At 41.2% G+C, this 18,897-nt stretch overlaps 1 protein-coding gene across 1 annotated transcript in view; it reads left to right on the forward strand.

Annotated features, from left to right (window-relative positions):
- LOC142741794 (uncharacterized) overlaps nt 1-18,897 on the forward strand; it is a 659,023-nt gene that overhangs the window by 117,012 nt on the left and 523,114 nt on the right. The window contains exons 28-32 of the mRNA XM_075851126.1: nt 1,074-1,293; nt 3,996-4,149; nt 6,797-6,948; nt 10,763-10,939; nt 12,277-12,486. Coding sequence (XP_075707241.1) covers nt 1,074-1,293; nt 3,996-4,149; nt 6,797-6,948; nt 10,763-10,939; nt 12,277-12,486 — 913 coding nt within the window. The remainder of the gene's footprint in view (nt 1-1,073; nt 1,294-3,995; nt 4,150-6,796; nt 6,949-10,762; nt 10,940-12,276; nt 12,487-18,897) is intronic.

Raw genomic sequence — 18,897 nt, forward strand, 5'->3', positions numbered from 1 at the left:
GTAAAATGTAACAGCGTTTTTATGCCATAATTAGTGACGTATTTGGTGTCGTTTTTTATTTAGTGTCCTTTTGTACATGCTTTTTATTTGCCGTTTTTGAAGTCCTATAAAGAAGCCTATGGGAGAAATGCCAGAAAAAACACCCTGCTGCGTTCTGAAAATAAAAAAGCAACAAACCTCACAAACCAAAACGCAGTTGTATGATGTGCATTTTATATTTCACTATATTTCACTATAGACTTTAATGTAACATCAGGCCGTGCTAAAAACACATCAAAAAACGCTTTTAAAAAACGCCATGAAAAACATGCAAAAACGCGGCAAAACCACTATATGTGAATCCAGCCCAAGAATGGTTTCACACATAAAATTTTCGGGAAAAACGCAGCTTGAGGCCTGATTTACACGAGCGTGTGCGTTTTGCACATTCAAAAAACGCTGCGTTTTGCGTGCGCAAAAGGCACTTAACAGCTGCGTGTGTCATCAGTGTATGATGCGCGGCTGCGAGATTTTCTCGCAGCCGCCATCATTTTGACACTCCGTTTGGATGTTTGTAAACAGAAAAGCACGTGGTGCTTTTCTGTTTACATTCAGAGAATGACAGCTGTTGCGCGAACCATGCAGTTCGCACGGAAGTGCTTCCGTGCGACCTGCGTGGTTTTCACGCACCCATTGACTTCAATGGGTGCGTGATGCGCAAAAAACGCAGAAATATAGAACATTTCGTGAGTTTTACGCAGTGGACTCACGCTGCGCAAAACTCACGGACTGTCTGCACTGCCCCATAGCCTAATATAGGTGCGTACGACACGCGTGAAAAGCACGCGCATCGCACGCGCGTATATTACGCTCGTCTAAATGATGCCGGAGAATGGTTCTGTCTTGAACCGAAACGTCACTCACATGAGGTGAATAAAGCAACCATTTTTCATCTTCCTTGAAGTCCTGGTGCCGTTCCTTTGTCCTATCGTTTTTTCTATATATAGATATATATACAGTATATTATATGCTGAAAATCATAATATCATTAGGGTCATAAATGTATCTGATATTACTTGTTTTACCTGTCACAGCTGTGAGGACCTGCTGCAGAAACTTAGCCTTGTGTGGCAGCATGTAGATTCAATCTTTCAAGAGCAGGACATATGGAAGAAGGAGTTGTGGCAGAATATGAACACAGGTGAATTGTATAAAAGAACAAAGCAGCATCTAATACTTTTGCAGTCTCTTCCTGAAGAGGTCCAAGAATGGGACGTTTACAAGAAAGCCATGGAAATTCTCAATATCATGCATGTAAGTTATTTTTTTAAAAAATTTGTAAATGTAAGGGCATTTCAGACATGGCGGAATTGCTCTTGAAATCTGCTGCGGACAGTCCGCAGTGGAAATCCGCAGTAGCCGTTTTTTTTCATTGGTTTCTATACATTTTTAGGTAACTTAGTTCAAACGTTTCGGAAAATAACGGCTTCGGTGCAGAATTTTTACTCGGCGGCATGCACATTCTGTTGCGGAGAAGCAGCATGATTTCACTGCGGATTTCAGGCTTCGCCATGCAAAGGCTGAAATCTGCGTCAAGTCCGCTGTGATATCAGCAATGCCTGAATTACCTGTCAAATATAAAAATGTTGCTGCATATTCTTTGTGTAATTGCCGCAAATTTTCAGCAACATTTGCAGTGTAAATATTCTGCCACGTCTGAACATGCTCTAATATTTTTTCCATGCAGCAAGCCTATGTACTATAATTACATATTATTAGGCTATGTTTACATCTGCACTTGCTTTTTCGTTTTTCCGTTCCGTCATAGGAACATAAAAACGAAAAAACAGAAACACCAGATCTGTTGCGTGATGGAGCCCCATAGACTAACATAGGTCCGTACGAGGCGCGTGAAAATCACGCGCGTTGCACGGACCTATTATACGTTCGTCTGAGTGTGTGTGTGTATGTGTGTGTTTTGCGTTTCTAGTCCAGATACCAAGTGGGACTGCAATTCAATTTTTAATAAATAATAAAAGTCTTTGTGGTCTGGGATTGCATAGTCCTCTACAAAATTGATTAAAGACATGTTATAATATACTGTAATATTATTGAGCATTTATTCATATTGATTTTTTTTACTTCACGCTGTAGGTTTTTTGATAGATAAAAGTATAAATATTATTAAAAACAATTTCCATTCAAAATGTAAAAATAACCATATACTCGTTAATGGGATGTTAGAATATTAGCTAAAGTCTGGTAATTATGTTTCTTTTCTTACAAAGATGTTAGTTTTTTTGTTTTGCTGCAGCGGCCATTTTGGCATCAGTGACATATTGGTGATCACCCTTGAATCAGCTTCTCAGAAACTGCTATTTTGTCAGTGTGTTCAAGTAATTAGAAAGTGCCAATTTACAGAGAAGGTAGTCTCCTTGTTTAGGTCTCTTTTATATTGATAATACACCACAGGATAGATAAGACATTTAACCCCTTTCTGCATTTAGGTGGATCTGTACGTCCATTTTAGCAGTGATTTTCCTGCAAATGGACATACGGTCACATCCTTTGGATCCATCCCGGCTTTAATAGACAGCCGACATCCCCCTGCAATGGCCAGGATCGGAGTTAATTCCGATCCTTGCCGTTTACACCCTTAGATGCCGCAGTCATAGCGACTGGTGGTTAGACAGATGGAAGGTGGGCTTCCTTTGTCTCCCATAATCGTCCCGCGATGTGATCATGGGGCGCCGATGGGTTGCTAACAAAATCTCCCAGGCCTGCCATAGATTGATGCCCATTATGAAAGCACTGAGTATTTTAAAACACTATATCAGTGCTCAAATTATCACTTTGTGAAGTCCCCTAGCGAGACTAAAAAATAAACTAAACAAAGTTAAATCTGTCAGATATTTACGATGCCCTGTTTGAAGGCAGCATAAATAAATGTCAGACTTGCTGATATTAGAGTGTTATCCTATATTAGTTAATGTTAAGTCGTTTAGGAGAATTTGGAACTTCTACTTGCGGTTACGTTTAGTGCCGTAAGTATGAGTTCAAGTATATTCACACTCCAAGACCACCCCCTGACCTCCAGCCATTGATATACCCTTTTATCCCTATTACAGTGCATAGGGAGAAAAGTGTCAATCAGCGGCTGAGGGTTGGGGGCAGCGTGAATATATGAATATACTTGGGATCATATTTGCAGGGCTAGCCGTGCACCACAAATTCTCCTAAACAACTCAACATTACTAATAAAGGGTAGAAAGGGCAGCATAAATATTTGACCGATTTCCTTTAATTGAAAAAAGTGTTCACATAAAAAAAACAAAAAACATTTTTACATATGGTTTTATTTTGAAAAAGTGTAAGATTTTTTTTACAAATGTATGGTATCGCTGGAATTGCAATGTCCTGTATAATAAAGGATTACGTTATTTAAACCGTGCAGTGAATTCCGGAAAAGTTTATATGTACCCCAATATGGTTCTATTAAAACATATGGCTTGTTCTTGGAATGCGGCAACATAAAGCTATTTTTTTCATGTGATGAGCTTTTATTGTTCAAAACATAAAGAAACTATACATATTTTATATTGCCGTAATTGTACAGATTCATCCCTCACAGTGTATTTGGCAAAATTTATAACGCAATAAAACACTTGCAGAATTGCTGTTTTTTTTTCATTCCACCAGAAAGCGTTAATAAAAGTTAATTAATAGGATATATGTACTCCAAAAGGGCGCCAATGAAAAATAACACATATTCTACAAAACAACAAGCCCACATACAGCTATGTCAACAGAAAATTTTCTTGGAATGCAGCAACGCAGAAATTAAAAAAACTCCTGCTCTCCTCGGTCCGGGGGTGCGAGCCTTATTAGTGGTACTCCTATGCTAGCTCCTCAGTAAAATGCTTATAGCAGTTTTTTTTAGAATAACATTGAAAGTGATCCTTGTGATTGTTGTTCAGTCTATACTGTAGATAAAGCATTTGACTTTATCATTCTAGATGACATTGCCGTTAATAGAAGACCTCAGTAATCCTGCAATGAGGACAAGACACTGGAACCAACTGGTCCGCCAGACAGGGGGGATGCTTCGTGTTACTGCAGATAGCTTGAAGGCGATGATCCTGGGCGATTTACTTTCTATGGACTTACAAAGTATGTTATCCAAATAACTGTTTTCATTAATAAAATGTTGCGTTATTGGGGGGTGCATAAATCATCAGCAAAGTGAGAACATGATAAAATGGAGGGGCAGATAGAGTAACTGGCATACTGCACCAAGGAAGTGAGGCATGTCATGTGAGAGTGTCTGTGTCAACATGTTGTCACTTTTAAGCCATGTTCACATGGCAGAATTTTAATGCGGATTCTGCACTGATATCCACGTGCCATTGTTTGAATGGGACATTTGAAATCTGTGTCGCGGATAAAGAAGTTACTTGGGGCTAATCCGCAAGCAGATTCATGGCAGATCAAACTGCAGATTCGCTCCAGATTTTTCAGAGGGACAAATCTGCCTTGTGAACATGGCCTTATGTATAGGGATTTCTGCAGGTGAAGGTTATGAATGCTATAATCATAGCCAAACCATACGGCTAGGTTCACATAGCGTGTTTTTTTTGTTTTTTTAAAGCAACCAAAAGAAACGCATCTAAAAAACTAATGCATTTAACTTGTAAAAACGCACAAGTTTTTAAAAAAACATGCATTTTTTCAAATGTGTTTTGTGGCAGCGTATCAAAGCGCAACAAAACCGCACAATGTGAACCCAGCCTAATAGTGGCTGCTATATCATCATGAACAGTTGTACAGACTAAGGCCCCATGCACATGGCCATAAAATCGCCCGTAATTACGGACCATAATTACGAACCTATTCATCTCTATGGCCGACGGACACCTTCACGTATATTTGCAAGTAGGTTTCCGTGCCGTAGAAGCCTTCCGCAAAAGATAGGACATGTCCTATCTTTTGCTTTTTACAGACCGTGCTCCCATACTTTATAATGGGAGCTCGGCACGTAAATGCGGATAACATACAGATATTATCACAGGAAAAAAGAGAACATTAGTTACCTGTAATTTGAGTGTGCATTTTTCTCCACAGAGTATTTAGCATTATTTGTGAGATGTGTATTTATTATGTAATACTTTACTTTAAACTATAAAGATCAAATATATTTAGCGTTACATATCCGCTCTCAAGAAGTAATGTTGCTTCTTCCTCACTTCAGCACATATAGCTAAATCTCTTCACACAACTTTATTATAGTGTATTTTCTTGACAGTCTTTAATGCAGGTAAAAATATGACTAACTATGTCATTACTAAGCTTGTGTAATTTGCAAAGATACTCAAAAAATTGTCATACTGTCTTTATTCATTGTCTTTATTTAAACTTGTGCTTAAAGAGGCTCTGTCAAGAGATTATCAAATCCCTATCTCCTATTGCATGTGATCGGCGCTGCAATGTAGAGAACAGTAATGTGTTGTTTTTTTTTAAAAACGATCATTTTTGGCTAAGTTATGAGCAATTTTATATTTATGCAAATGAGCCTTTCTAATGGACAACTGGGCGTGTTTTCTCTGATTTCCAACTGGGCGTGTATTGTGTTTTTAGCAACTGGGCGTGTTTACTTCTTTCACTGCACAATCACACTGTGCTGTGGATCACGCTGGGCTGGAACAATGAGAAGTGTAGGACACTGATTGGTCAGCCTCATACACTCCTCTGTACAACACCCAGTTGGTAAAAAGTAAAAACACGCCCAGTTGTCCATTGAGAAACTCATTAGCATAAATCTAAATTAGCTCATAACTTGCAAAAAAATAATCGTTTTTCAAAATAAAAACCACTGTTGTTATCTACATTACAGCGCCAATCAGATTATGTAGGAGATAGGGCACTTATAATCTGATGACAGAGCCTCTTTAAAGAGTAACTGTACTTTCAGATATGTCATAGTGAGTGGGGGTCCAGGTGCTGAGACCCCCACCATCGCTGAAACGAACATGCAGAACTAGCACTCAGCTGTTGGCTCCTCCCCTTTGGCTATGATCGGCGCTTCTTGTAAGCCTGAAGACTGGCTCATGTACATTCTATGTGAGCCTGTCTTCAGAATGACGAGGAGAACTGATCACAGCCGAAGGTGCAGCGGTTCTGCACTTTCATTTCAGTGACAGTGGGGGTCTCAGCACCTGGACTCCCACTGATCAAAATTCCCGATAAGTCTCTATGACATATTAAAAGTATTCTGGAAGTGCAGTTACCCTTTCATTTTTTTCCCCAAAATTATCAATTATATTGTACATATATTGTACACATATTGAGTCACTGAGGTGGTAAATTGTGAGACACCACAGACCACTTTTATTGCAAATTGTATTATATTAGAGAAAGGACTATATGTGCCCATTAGCCCCATTATACCCCTGAGGCCGCTACTTATGTGGCGAAACATGTCGGGTCAGCAATTCAACTAACACTGTCAGCGGTAGCACTCACGACTGCCACTGGTTCATTACAGTTCGTGCCTTTGTGCTCATGTGCACTTGCTTTTTATGTTCCGCTGCACACCAATCTTAGCTGACCTGCCGTGGCTACTTTTAAAAATTCATGCTGTATGTCCCATTATTGTCTTTTTAGTTAGATTTATTAAAGGTTATATTTTATCTTTTCATACACTCAATGATAGCTGGGAAAGCTGGGTTCTTTTGTGTGCTTCCTGCACATATAGTCCTTTCTTGAATGTCTATTGCCCGCCAGCTTTCAGGGTCACCTTAGAGCTTTTGTATTATATTAGAACACACAGAAGATGTAAGGACAACTGTACAGAGAGCAATGCGAGATGTGACAATCGAAAGCTCCTTGAGGAACTGTGAAGAGGTCTGGCTAAGCCGAATATTTGACCTCGGTCCTCACAGCAGAGTTATATTACCCAGAACTGAAAATGAGGTATATGACGGAAGAAATTGAAATGTATGTGATAAAGTTGTACAATGATATCAATCTCAGATTGAGTAGTTTATAAAGGGTATACTATTGTATACAAGATAGAAGCCTCAAAGATTCTTGTCTTTTTTTTTTCTTAATTTTTTTTAACAGATGAACTTAAATGGATTAATTTAGTGTAATTATGATCTAATGATATTACTAAAACCATCTATGCCCTGTGACTTGTCCAATGGTGTAAGTTGGCTTTGATTAAATATTTACAGTTAGGTCCAGAATTTTTTGGACAGTGACATAAGTTTTGGCATTTTAGCTGTTTACCAAAACATATTGAATATAAGGTTATATAATCAATATGGGCTTAAAGTGCAGACTCTCCACTTTAATTTGAGGGTATTCACATCCTAATTTGAGGAAAGGTTTAGGAATTACAGCTCTTTAATATGTATCTTTTTCAAGGAACCAAAGGTAATTGGACAATTATCTCAAAAGCTATTTAATGGGCTGCATGGGTTATTCCCTCGTTAATCCATCATCAATTAGCAGGTAAAAGGTCTGGAGTTAATTCCAGGTGTGGCAATTGCATTTGGAAGCTGTTGCTGTGAACCCACAACATGAGGTCAAAGGTGCTCTCAATGCAAGTGAAACAGACCATCGTTAGGCTGAAAAAAATTAAGAAATCCATCAGAGAGATAGCACAAATGTTAGGAGTGGCCAAAATCAACAGTTTGGTACTTTCTTGAAAAAAAAAAAGCACACTGGTGATCACGTGAACTCCAAAAGGCCTGGACATCCACGGAAGACAAGAGTGGTGGATGATCGCAGAATCCTTTCCATGGTGAAAACCCCTTCACAACATCTACCCAAGTGAAGAACACTCTCCTGGAAGTAGGTGTATCAGTATCTAAGTCTACCATAAAGAGAAGACTTCATGAGAGCAAATACAGATGGTTCACCAGTAGATGCAAACCATTAATCAGCCTCAAAAATAGAAAGGCCAGAATAGACTTTGCCAAACAACATGTAAAGAAGCCAGCCCAGTTCTGGAACAGCATTCTTTGGACAGATGAAACTAAGATCAACTTATACCAGAATGATGGGAGGAAGAAAGTATGGTGAAGGCTCGGAACAGCTCATGATCCAAAGCACACCACATCCTCTGTAAACCATGGTGGAGGCAGTGTGAAGGCATGGGCATGCATGGCTGCCAAAGAAAGGCACTGGGTCACTAGTGTTTATTGATGATGTGAATAAAGACAGAAGCAGCCGGATGAATTCTGAAGTGTTCAGGGATATACTTTCTGCTCAGATTCAACCAAATGCAGCAAAGTTGATTGGATGTCTTTTCACAGTACAGATGGACAATGACCCAAAACATACTGTGAAAGCAACCCAGGAGTTTTTTTTAAGGCAAAGAAGTGGAATATTCTGCAATGGCAATGTCAATCGCCAGATCTCAACCTGATTGAGCATGTATTTAATATGCTTAAAGAGAACCTTTCACCTCCCCATACATGTGCAGCTGAGTGCAGCATGTAATGGGGAGGGCTGCACAAACCCTGGGGCACTTTAAATGTTTTTTTCTACCTCCTCCGTTATTTAGATATCTGTGCCGTTATATTTGGCGCCCGATATTTAAATAACCCCCTGAACTGTCAATGGGGCGTGTACTGGCAAGGGGGCGTGTTACTATGGCTGTGACAATGTCCAATCAGATATGGACAGTGTTACAGCACAATAGGATAGAGGAGAGAGTGTTCGTGAGCGCATGCACGCTCTCACTCTTCAGCTTTCAAGATCAGTCTTCTGCCGAACTGGCAAGGGGGCGTGCCTCTGCTACGGACAGTGCAAGCGCTCCCCAGCTCTTACACTGTCCGTAGCAGTGACACGCCCCCCTGCCAGTTCAGCAGACAAAGTACAAGACTGATCTCTCACAATAGCTGAAGAGATGAGAGCGCGCATGCGCGCTCTCCTCTCCACAGCTCTTACGCTGTCCATAGCAGTGACCCGCCCCCTTGCTAGTTCGGCAGAAACTCATCTTGAAAGCTGTAGAGTGAGAGTGTGCGCGCGCACGTACACTCTCTCTCCTCGCTCTTTTTGTAATACTTTCCATATCTGATTGGACAGTGTCACAGCCATCGTAACACGCCACCTTGTCAGTACACACCCCATTGACAGTTCAGGGGGTTATTTAAATATCGGGCGCCAAATATAACGTCATCGATATCTAAATAACGGGGGAAGGTAGAAAAAAATTTAAAGTGCCCCAGGGTTTGTGCAGCCCTCCACATTACATACTGCACTCAGCTGCATATTTATGGGGAGGTGAGATGTTCTGTTTAAGACAAAAATTAGGGCTGAAAGACCCACAAACAAGCAACAACTGAAGACAGCTGCAGTAAAGGCCTGGCAAAGCATCGCAAAGGAGGAAACCCAGCGTTTGGTGATGTCCATGGGTTCCAGGCTTCAGACAGTCATTGCCTGCAAAGGATTCTCTACAAATTATTAAAAAAAAATAATTCCCTATATAAGCAATAAGGAAAAAAAATTGTAGGTAATCATCATCTATAGGTACTGACCTAAATATTAATTTTTAAACTCATGACTGGACAGTCACTTTAAGGGCAGATACAGACGGACGTTGCGTTTTTGCGCGCGCAAACAATGCAGCGTTTTGCGCGCGCAAAAAACATTTGACAGCTGCGCGTGTCATCCGTGTATGATGCGCGGCTGTGTGATTTTCGCGCAGCCGCCATCATAGAGATGAGGCTAGTCGACGCCCGTCACTGTCCAAGGTGCTGAAAGAGCTAACTGATCAGCAGTAACTCTTTCAGCACCCTCGACAGTGAATGCCGAACACAATATACAGCAACCTGTTAAAAAAAAAAGAAAAAGTTCGTACTTACCGAGAACTTCCCGGCCGTTGCCTTGGTGACGCGTCCTTGGTGACGCGTCCTTGGTAACCCGCCTCTCTTGACATCGGGCCCCACCTCCCTGGATGACGCGGCAGTCCATGTGACCGCTGCAGCCTGTGCTTGGCCTGTGATTGGCTGGAGCTGTCACTTGGACTGAATTGTCATCCCGGGAGGTCAGACTGGAGGAAGAAGCCGGGAGTTATCGGTAAGTCAGAACTTCGTTTTTTTTTACAGGTTCATGTTTATTGGGATCGGTAGTCACTGTCCATGGTGCTGAAACAGTTTAACTCTTTCAGCACCCTGGACAGTGACTATCTCCGGACGTCGCGTACCGGAAATTTTTTTGCCTGGTTCGGCCAAAACGAGTTCGGCCGAACCCGGTGAAGTTCGGTTCGATTGTCCGGGTTCGCTCATCTCAAAGACACTCCATTTGGATGTTTGGAAACAGAAAAGCACGTGGTGCTTTTCAGGTTACATTCATCCTTTTGACAGCTGGTGCGCTGTTTCAGTCGGTTTGCACGGAAGTGCTTCCGTGCGACCTGCGTGGTTTTCACGCACCCATTGACTTCAATGGGTGCGTGATGCGCGAAATACGCGGAGATATTGAACCTGTCGCGCTTTTTGCGTAGCTGACAAACGCTGCGCAAAAAGCACGGACTGTCTGTACTGCCCTATAGACTTGTATTGGTCTGTGCGTGGCACGTGAAAACCACGCGGCCCGCACGGACCGAATACACGCTCGTGTGAATCCCCCCTAATACTCATAGAAACAATATAAAGTGTACTATGTAGAAAACTCATTGTTATGTTATGTTTTTCTGCCATGAACTTTTATTATTGTCTGGTGTTGACTACACATATTAGCTTCACGTTATTTAAAGTATACATATGAACTATTCCAGGAACTTTCCGCTTCAGTATCTGGTAGTCCCTATACAAAAGGAGATATAGGCAGGAATGCAACTACTGGAAAAGGCAGCCGAAGACTTAGTAAGCTATCAGATCGTGGCTTTCCCCTTTCCAAAAAGGCTGGTGGGGGAAGCACAGTGTCCTTGTATGAGTCTCTGAAACATATTGAGGTAAGGAAGATCAGTAGATTCAATTTGTGTGTTTTATTCTTTATTCCATTGTTTGAAGTCCCCTATTATTCAGTTAGTGGCTTTTTTCAATGGCCATACTCCTTCAGTAAACCATCTGCTCATGCTCTTTGGTTTTTCTTTCATTCCTCCTCTTCTTTCTTTTAGTCGTTCTCATTTGATTTGATCATGTATCAAGGGATTGTTGGGGTTACAGATAAGTTGCATAAGCTATGTGCACTATGTACTTGATACTTTGTAACTCCCTTATATATTGTGCAAAATAACTCTCCTCCAGAAGGAAGAAAACTGCCTCTCTAGTCTTACCTATAGGTGACTACCTTGTAAGTCAATATCTGAGCCTTTATAGAGCCTTGAGACATAATGGGTTAATAATCAGAGACACCCATATGTAGGCAGCACAATTTCGGAGTTGTTGCTCCTCATCAGTACAACGTCGGCTTCTGGTTAGCTGATATAGATGTTGAGATGCCTTTATATTGTGAACATGGAGATATTTGTCTTGACTGTTTCTTTTGCTTTATTTTACCTTATTGAAAATATAATTAATTGAAATATAAACTTTTTGTCTAATATATTCACATGTGGTGATAATAGAGTGACAGAAATTCACACCATTAGGCCTCATGCACACGACCATGTTTTTGCGGCCGCAATTCATCCTCATTTTTCAGATAAATTGCGGACCCATTCTTTTCTATGACCCCATGCACACGACCGTGATTTAGACTGATCGGTGCGGGGGCCGCAATTCCGGATCTCAAAAACTCAGGACAAGTCATTTTAGGGTCCGGTTTGGCGGATTCACCAATATTGGTGAATTGTTATGGATCTGTGTGTCCTGATGACACACAGATGCACAAGGGTTTTTTGCGCAATGCACCCGTTGTTTTGTGGACTGAAAAACTAATGCAAAACAGGAGAAACTGCATATTTGTACACTTGTTCTATTCAAAACCCTGACTGCGTGTGAATGTACCCTAAAAGTGGACACTGAAAAAAAATTAATCTTAATTAATGCATTTGTGTCCTTTATTTGATGCCTCTGCAAGCTATAGAATGTAATTTTTTACAAGACATCAGCATAAATGATTTGTTATCTTTTATTGTGCCCTATAGCTATGTGAAAATCTATTTTAAATACATTGAGTCTGATTGCATATTATTTTTTTTGCAATTTAAGTGATTGATGTGTTAATATATAATCTCAGTTAGCATGGTATACTGGTTTAGAAATTACATTGATGTGTAATTACTGCCGCTATTTATAATAATCTGCCATGTATATATGTGTGATATTTATATCAATATACCACTAGGAGTTTGGCAAAGTTCTACTTCTGAGAAACACAGACTCTATATTTGAGGAACTGGAACATCACCAGTTGGTGTTGACAAGCATAAAACCCTATTCAGAAGCTGGATCCTTCCTTGATGATGTGACAAAATGGCAGAAGAAGTTGCAAATCATTGAGACAACTGTTCACCTGTGGCTCTCTGTGCAGGAGAAGTGGACTCAGATGGAAGAGGTTTTTTCTTTTTTCAATATCTCTATTAATTTGATTCCATTCATTTCCATAATTCTCCTTATGTGAGGTTACCTAATTTTAAAGCAATTATTATGATACATATGTATAGATTCATTCTTTATAGTTGCCTTACATATGTTTTAGTTTACTTTAGTCTACTTGACTCTGGACTATTGTATAAATGCACATATGCTTAAAGAGGTATTCCCAGCACAAACATTTATGGCATATTCACAGAATATGCTATATATGTCTGTTAGATGCATATCTCACCATTGGGATCCGAACCTATGCAGAGAAAGAGGGTCGCCTGACCACCGTCCTGTCCGGGGTGATGATCAAGGCCGCCACAACTAGGCGGTGAATGAATGGAGAGGTGGACCTGCATGTGCATGACTCTCTTTAGCCTAGCACCTTAAACTTTAGGCTATCTATCTTGAAGCCATTATTAAAGGGGTTTCCAGTCCTAAGAAATAGATTTTTAGGATAGGCCATCAATAATTGACTGGTGGGGGTCCGACTCCCGGAACTCCTGCCGATCAGCTGTTTTGAAGGGGCCGCAGTACTTGTTGGAGTGCTGATTCCCCTTCATTACTGCTTCTACTATGAATCGCCGTCACACTTGTAGCGGCGGTTCACAGTATTACAGCCTTCTCCCATGAACTTGGCTGGGAGAAGGCAGTAATACTGTGAACCGACGCTACAAGTACATAGTACGAGCAGGTTGAAAGAAAGGGAAATTAGCGCTAGTGCGAACGCCATGACCTCTTCTAAACAGCTGATCGGTGGGGGTGCCATGAGTGTGACCCCCACTGATCAGGCATTGATGGCCTATCCTGAGGATAGGCCATCAATTTCTTAGGACTGGAAACCCCTTCCCGCATTTTCACGTACATGCACATCGGGGAATGCGGCTGGTTAGCGCATTCCCATGTGCATGTATGTGATGCAGTTAAACGGTCACAGCGCCCAGGACGAGGTGACAGTTCACTGCAAACTGCTGTCCGAGACAGCTTAGCAACAAAGCTAGCCAACAGGGGACCAATCACAGTGGTCCCCGTGTCGGCGATCGCTGTGATTGGTCTTTCAGTGCAGACAGACCAATCACAATGGAATGACATAGGCAGGGCTTGTTTTACTATAGTCTCCGGCTCTGATCTCCTCTGTTGGTTTTGAGAGGAGATCAGAGACTGATTCTAAAATACTTTGTGAAAGAAATATACCCCTACAGCCTGACCAGTCACCCCCTGTGCTGACCAGTCACCCCCTGTGCTGACCAGTCACCCCCTGTGCTGACCAGTCACCCCCTGTGCTGACCAGTCACCCCTGTGCTGATCAGTCATCGCCTGTGCCCTATCAGCACATCATTGTGCGCCATCAGCACCCCAGTGTGCCCCATCAGCACCCCAGTGTGTCCTCTGTCACTGCCCAATGACAGACATCACTGAATCAGTTCAGTCAGCCAGACTGCGTGTCAAACCCCTGTGGTGGGGTTTTCTGTGTTTTTTTGTCCTTGTAAAAAAAACAAAAAAAAAACTAGGAAAAAAAACAATAAAAAAAGTTTGTTAGTGAGCGACAGGGATAGAAAACTAGTTAGGGGTAGAATCAGACTAGCTTGATAGAGTGTACATGGAGTAAGGTTAGGTAGGATCAGGGCTAGTTAAAAATAATTTAGCGTTAGGGTATTAGGTAGGGCTAATTAGGGTTAGAGGTTCAGGGAGTTAAAAACTACGTTATTATTTACAATGGCAAAGCGGTTGTTCACTGCTGAAGAGGCGTACGCCTTATTCTATGCAGAGTCAGAGTCTGACAGTGGAGATGAGCTGACATTTTTGATGTAGTCATCCTCAAGTGACACATCTAGTGTTGAACCCCCCCCCCCGTAGCACAGGCTAGTGCTCAAGCACAACCGAGTTCAGATGCCCCTGCGTGTATTGCCCTCTTATAATTATATGCCCCAGGTGCCTGAATTTACTGCCACCCCAGGCACCAACGTAGACACTACTGGATTTAGAGAGAGAGATTTTTTTTAAATATTTTTCTCTGACTAATTCATTTGTCTTATGGTACAGCAGACAAATATTTATGTGGTACAATTTATTGCCCGCAATCCCAACAGTTGTTATGCCAGGCCACAAAAATGGACCCCTACCAACGCAAATGAAATACAGAAATTTTGAAGCCTACTACTTAACATGGGCATTACAAAAAAGCCCAATATTCACTCCTATTGGAGCACTGATATGCTACACCATTGCCCACTTTACCGCCTCACCATGCCTAGGGTTTGTTTCCAGATCCTGCTAAGGTTCCCTGCAACAACAATGAGGAATGCCCACCCACAAATGACCCCAGTTTTGACAGACTGTTTAAAATTAGACCTGTAGTGAACCACTACAATTCCAAATTTAGAGAAATTTACACCCCACAGAAATGCATTGTAGTGGACGACTGATGCATTTCAAGGGCAGGCTACAATTTCACCAGTACCTGCCCAACAAAAGGTCTAGGTATGGCGTGAAGCTGTATAAATGTGTTAAAGCGTGTCCGGATACACTTTCAAATTCAAAATCTATGAGGGAAAAGATTCTGCAATAGAGCCCCCAGACTGTCCCCCTGTCCTAGGAATAAGTGGGAAGATAGTATGAGATTTGCTGCACCCCTTACTGGACCACGGATACCATCTGTACATTGACAACTTTTATTATAGTGTCCCCCTTTTTGAAGTGCCTTGCTGCTAGAGGAACCGCAGCATGCGGCACAATTAGGAGAAACCAATAGGGTCTCCCCAAGGACTTTGTAGATCACACAGTGCGCCGAGTTGAAAGCAGGGCTGTTTGCAGCGATAATTTTCTGCTCGTCAAATACAAGGACAAGCGTGATGTCCTTGTATTGACCACTCTACATGCAGACCGATCCAGCCCAGTCCCAGTGCGAGGAACCACAGAGCAGACCATCAAGCCTGTGTGTATCCAAGACTACAATCAGTTCATGGGAGGGGTGGATCTATTGGATCAGGTTATGCAGGCCTATAATGCCCTCAGAAAATCAAGAACCTGGTATAAAAAAATTGGCTGTATACCTGACACAAGTGGTACTATATAATTTGTTTATTCTGTATAAAAGTGCAGGCCATAGGGGGACTTTTCTTGATTTTCAAGAAAAAACTATTAAAGCATTGATTTGTGGAGACCAGGAAGGGGAGGGTGGCAGTGGAAGCAGCAGTGCTTCTGGAATAGTGGACTCAAGAATTGTTCATGGGCAGCATTTCCCTGGCGTACTTCCCCCCACTGAAAAGAAAAGGAGGCCCCAAAGAAGGTGTCGAGTGTGCTCGATGAGGGGAATTAGAAAAGACACCACTCACTACTGTGAGACCTGCCCCTCTAAACGAGGCCTCTGCATTGGAGAGTGCTTTTGAACATACTACACCTCTGTTTATTTGAATTAAATCCCTTATCTTCCTGCCTTCTTCTATCGCCTGGGTATTTACTTTCTAAAATTAATTTCATTTCCCATTTTGTCCAAATTGGCATTAAAAAAAAAACTACCAAATAAAACAAAAAATTCCCATTATACCCCTAGATGAATACCTTGACAGTTTCAATTTTATTCAAGGAGGCATTTCATGAATTTTCTAAATGTTCTGGCACCCATGTTGCATAAAATCTTACGAGTAAAAAGTGGGCCCTAAAAACCTCCTGGCACTCCTTCAGTTCTGAGTTCTGATGTGCATTTCTGACATCCTAGTAAAACCACTAAATAGAACAAAAAATTTCCATTATACCCCTAGATGAATATCTTAACGCACATTAAAGGCGCACTAAATATTAAGGCCTCAATATTTGTAGACTCTAAATACTTACTACACACCTAGATAAAAAGCATAAGGGGTATAGCTTTCAAAATGTGGCCCTATGTTGTCACTGAAATTGCATATCTTTTTTTTTTTTTCCAAAATCTTTGATGACCTGTAATGACTATGTCCTGCCGCACAAAGCTCAATTTGTTTTACTGTATCGTGAAATGGGCATATTTTTTTATTTGGAGGATCTCTAATAATGGAGCTGTTCCATATCAATACACCATGGGCTTTATTACAGTTTTATTCAGGTTTTTACTGGATCTCTTACACCCGACAATACTTCTAGCAAGTGATCCTTTACTGTTCCTATAGATGGATTTGGACACTGTCCCTTTATATATTCTGTAGGTGATTGGTTGTGTATTGCGCATAGCGGTTCCTACCTTGCCGGGCAGGGGTCTGTTATGGTGTTCCACGTCGCTTGGCACGTTCATTCCTTATATAGGGATTGATGAGGCTAAAGAGACGTTGTATGACCAGTCACTATAAAAAATAAGATGTCATCATAGCCCTGCAGGTGTTTTTTTTATCTTGTGAACAAACAGTTTGCCACATAGTTGGATACATTTTCCTCCATTTTTTTTAAAAATATATTGCCTTTCACTCCAGAACAGTTGATTTTTCCCACTATAATTTATTATAATTTATTATATATCAGACCAGAATACCGTTCACAACGACATCAGAATGACACAAATGTGGGACAATTGCTTTTCAAGACATAGTAATATAAACAGGCAAATGCATTTTTCAGGACATGCCTCCCTTATGAGAACATAGTGGTCAGCATGCTCACTACACTCCTAAATAGCGTAAGGTGTGTAGTTTTAAGAATGGGTAATTTTCTCGGGGGGGGGGGGGGGGTGTCCTGAATTGGTGTCCTGAAAGCTACCAGGTGCTCTTTTCCTTTTGGGTCCTGCCATGTGTCCAGGAAGAGCATTAGGGCCACAATGGGTGTATTTTTGAACAAAGGAGAAACAGGGTGATAGATTTTGGGGTGTGTTTCTTCATTCCCATGTTCGCATTACAAAGAAATATGTCTTTAAATTGACATATTTTTGAGAGAAAAAGTGTTTTGTTTTGTTTTTACGCCTGCTTTGCATGAATTCTTACAAAAAAACTGTGGGCTCAAAATACTTACAACACCCCTTAATAAATACCTTAAGCGGTGTAGTTTTCAAAATGGGGTCATTTGTGGGGATTTCCATTATTCTGACACCTATGAGCCTCTGAAAACCTGGCTTGGTGCAGGTAAACAAAATGTACTTCAAAATGTATAAAATTATTATTACATTTGTAAGTCCACTAAATTGCTCAAAATGTTTTATTTTTTTTCAAAACTGCTGTTAAAATAGAGTGAAGAGATGGAAATATATATTAAATTAAAAAAATGTACAGTATGTATGTACATATGCGACATATTGCAGTTCAAAATAGGGAAAAATTTAAATTTTTACAAAATGTCATAAATCTTTTTATTTTTTATCTAATTTACGCAAATCATATCAGTTTACTTTTACCTCTAAAATAAAGTACAAGATGTCACGAAAAAACAATGTCAGAATTACTTGGATATACAAAACTATTGCAGAATTAGGGTATGTTCACACGGCCTATTTTCGTCTGTTTTTCGGGCCGTAAACACCCTAAAAATGGCTGAAAAATCGGAAGCAGAACGCCTCCAAACATCTGCCCATTGATTTCAATGGGAAAACGGCGTTCTGTTTAGACGGAGCGTTTTTCGCAGCGTTTTTTTACGTGTAAAAAAACGGCCGCAAAAAAAAACTGCAGGACACTTCTTGGGACGCTTTTTGGAGCCATTTTCCATAGACTCTAGTGAAAAAAGCTCCAAAAACGGCTTTAAAAAAGGCCGTGAAAAACAGCGAAAATTTCGAGTGGCACAAAAAACGTCTGAAAATCAGGAGCTGTTTTCTCTTGAAAACAGCTCCGTATTTTGAGACGTTTTTGACTCTGCGTGTGAACACACCCTTATTCTCTGATAAAGTCAGACATACCAGATTTGAAAAATCTGGCTTGGTCATTAACGTCCAAACAAGCTTGGTCCTTAAGGGGTTAATAAATCTGCCCTTATATGTTAGAGTTTAACTGGTTGCCGACACAGGACGAGTATGCTCGTCCTGAGCGGCGAGCACTTCGCGCATTAGGACGAGCATACTCGTCCTGTGCGACAGCTGTCCCTGCGCGCGTCTGTGCGCGCGATCGAGAGCGGGGCAACGGCTGTAATACACAGCCATGGCCCCGCTCTGACAGCGGAGAGGAGAGAAACATCTTCTCTCCGCTGTTAACCCTTTGAACGCCGTGATGACAGCTGATCGCGGCGTTCAAGGAGAGGGGACTGCACATTGATCGCGTCACAGAAAATTACTGTGACGCGATCAAAGCCCACAACTCATATGGCCAGACAGCCCAGGGTCCAGTGAAGGACCCCAGGGCTGTCTGAACATATTTCCTGTTGTTAGGGCATACTGAGGTATGCCCTAACAACTGCCTGTGTACGATCAGTAACAGGCTAATGTACTGGCATATAG

This window comes from Rhinoderma darwinii, chromosome 2 (assembly GCF_050947455.1).
Source record: "Rhinoderma darwinii isolate aRhiDar2 chromosome 2, aRhiDar2.hap1, whole genome shotgun sequence".
In the NCBI taxonomy this organism is placed as follows: domain Eukaryota; kingdom Metazoa; phylum Chordata; class Amphibia; order Anura; family Rhinodermatidae; genus Rhinoderma; species Rhinoderma darwinii.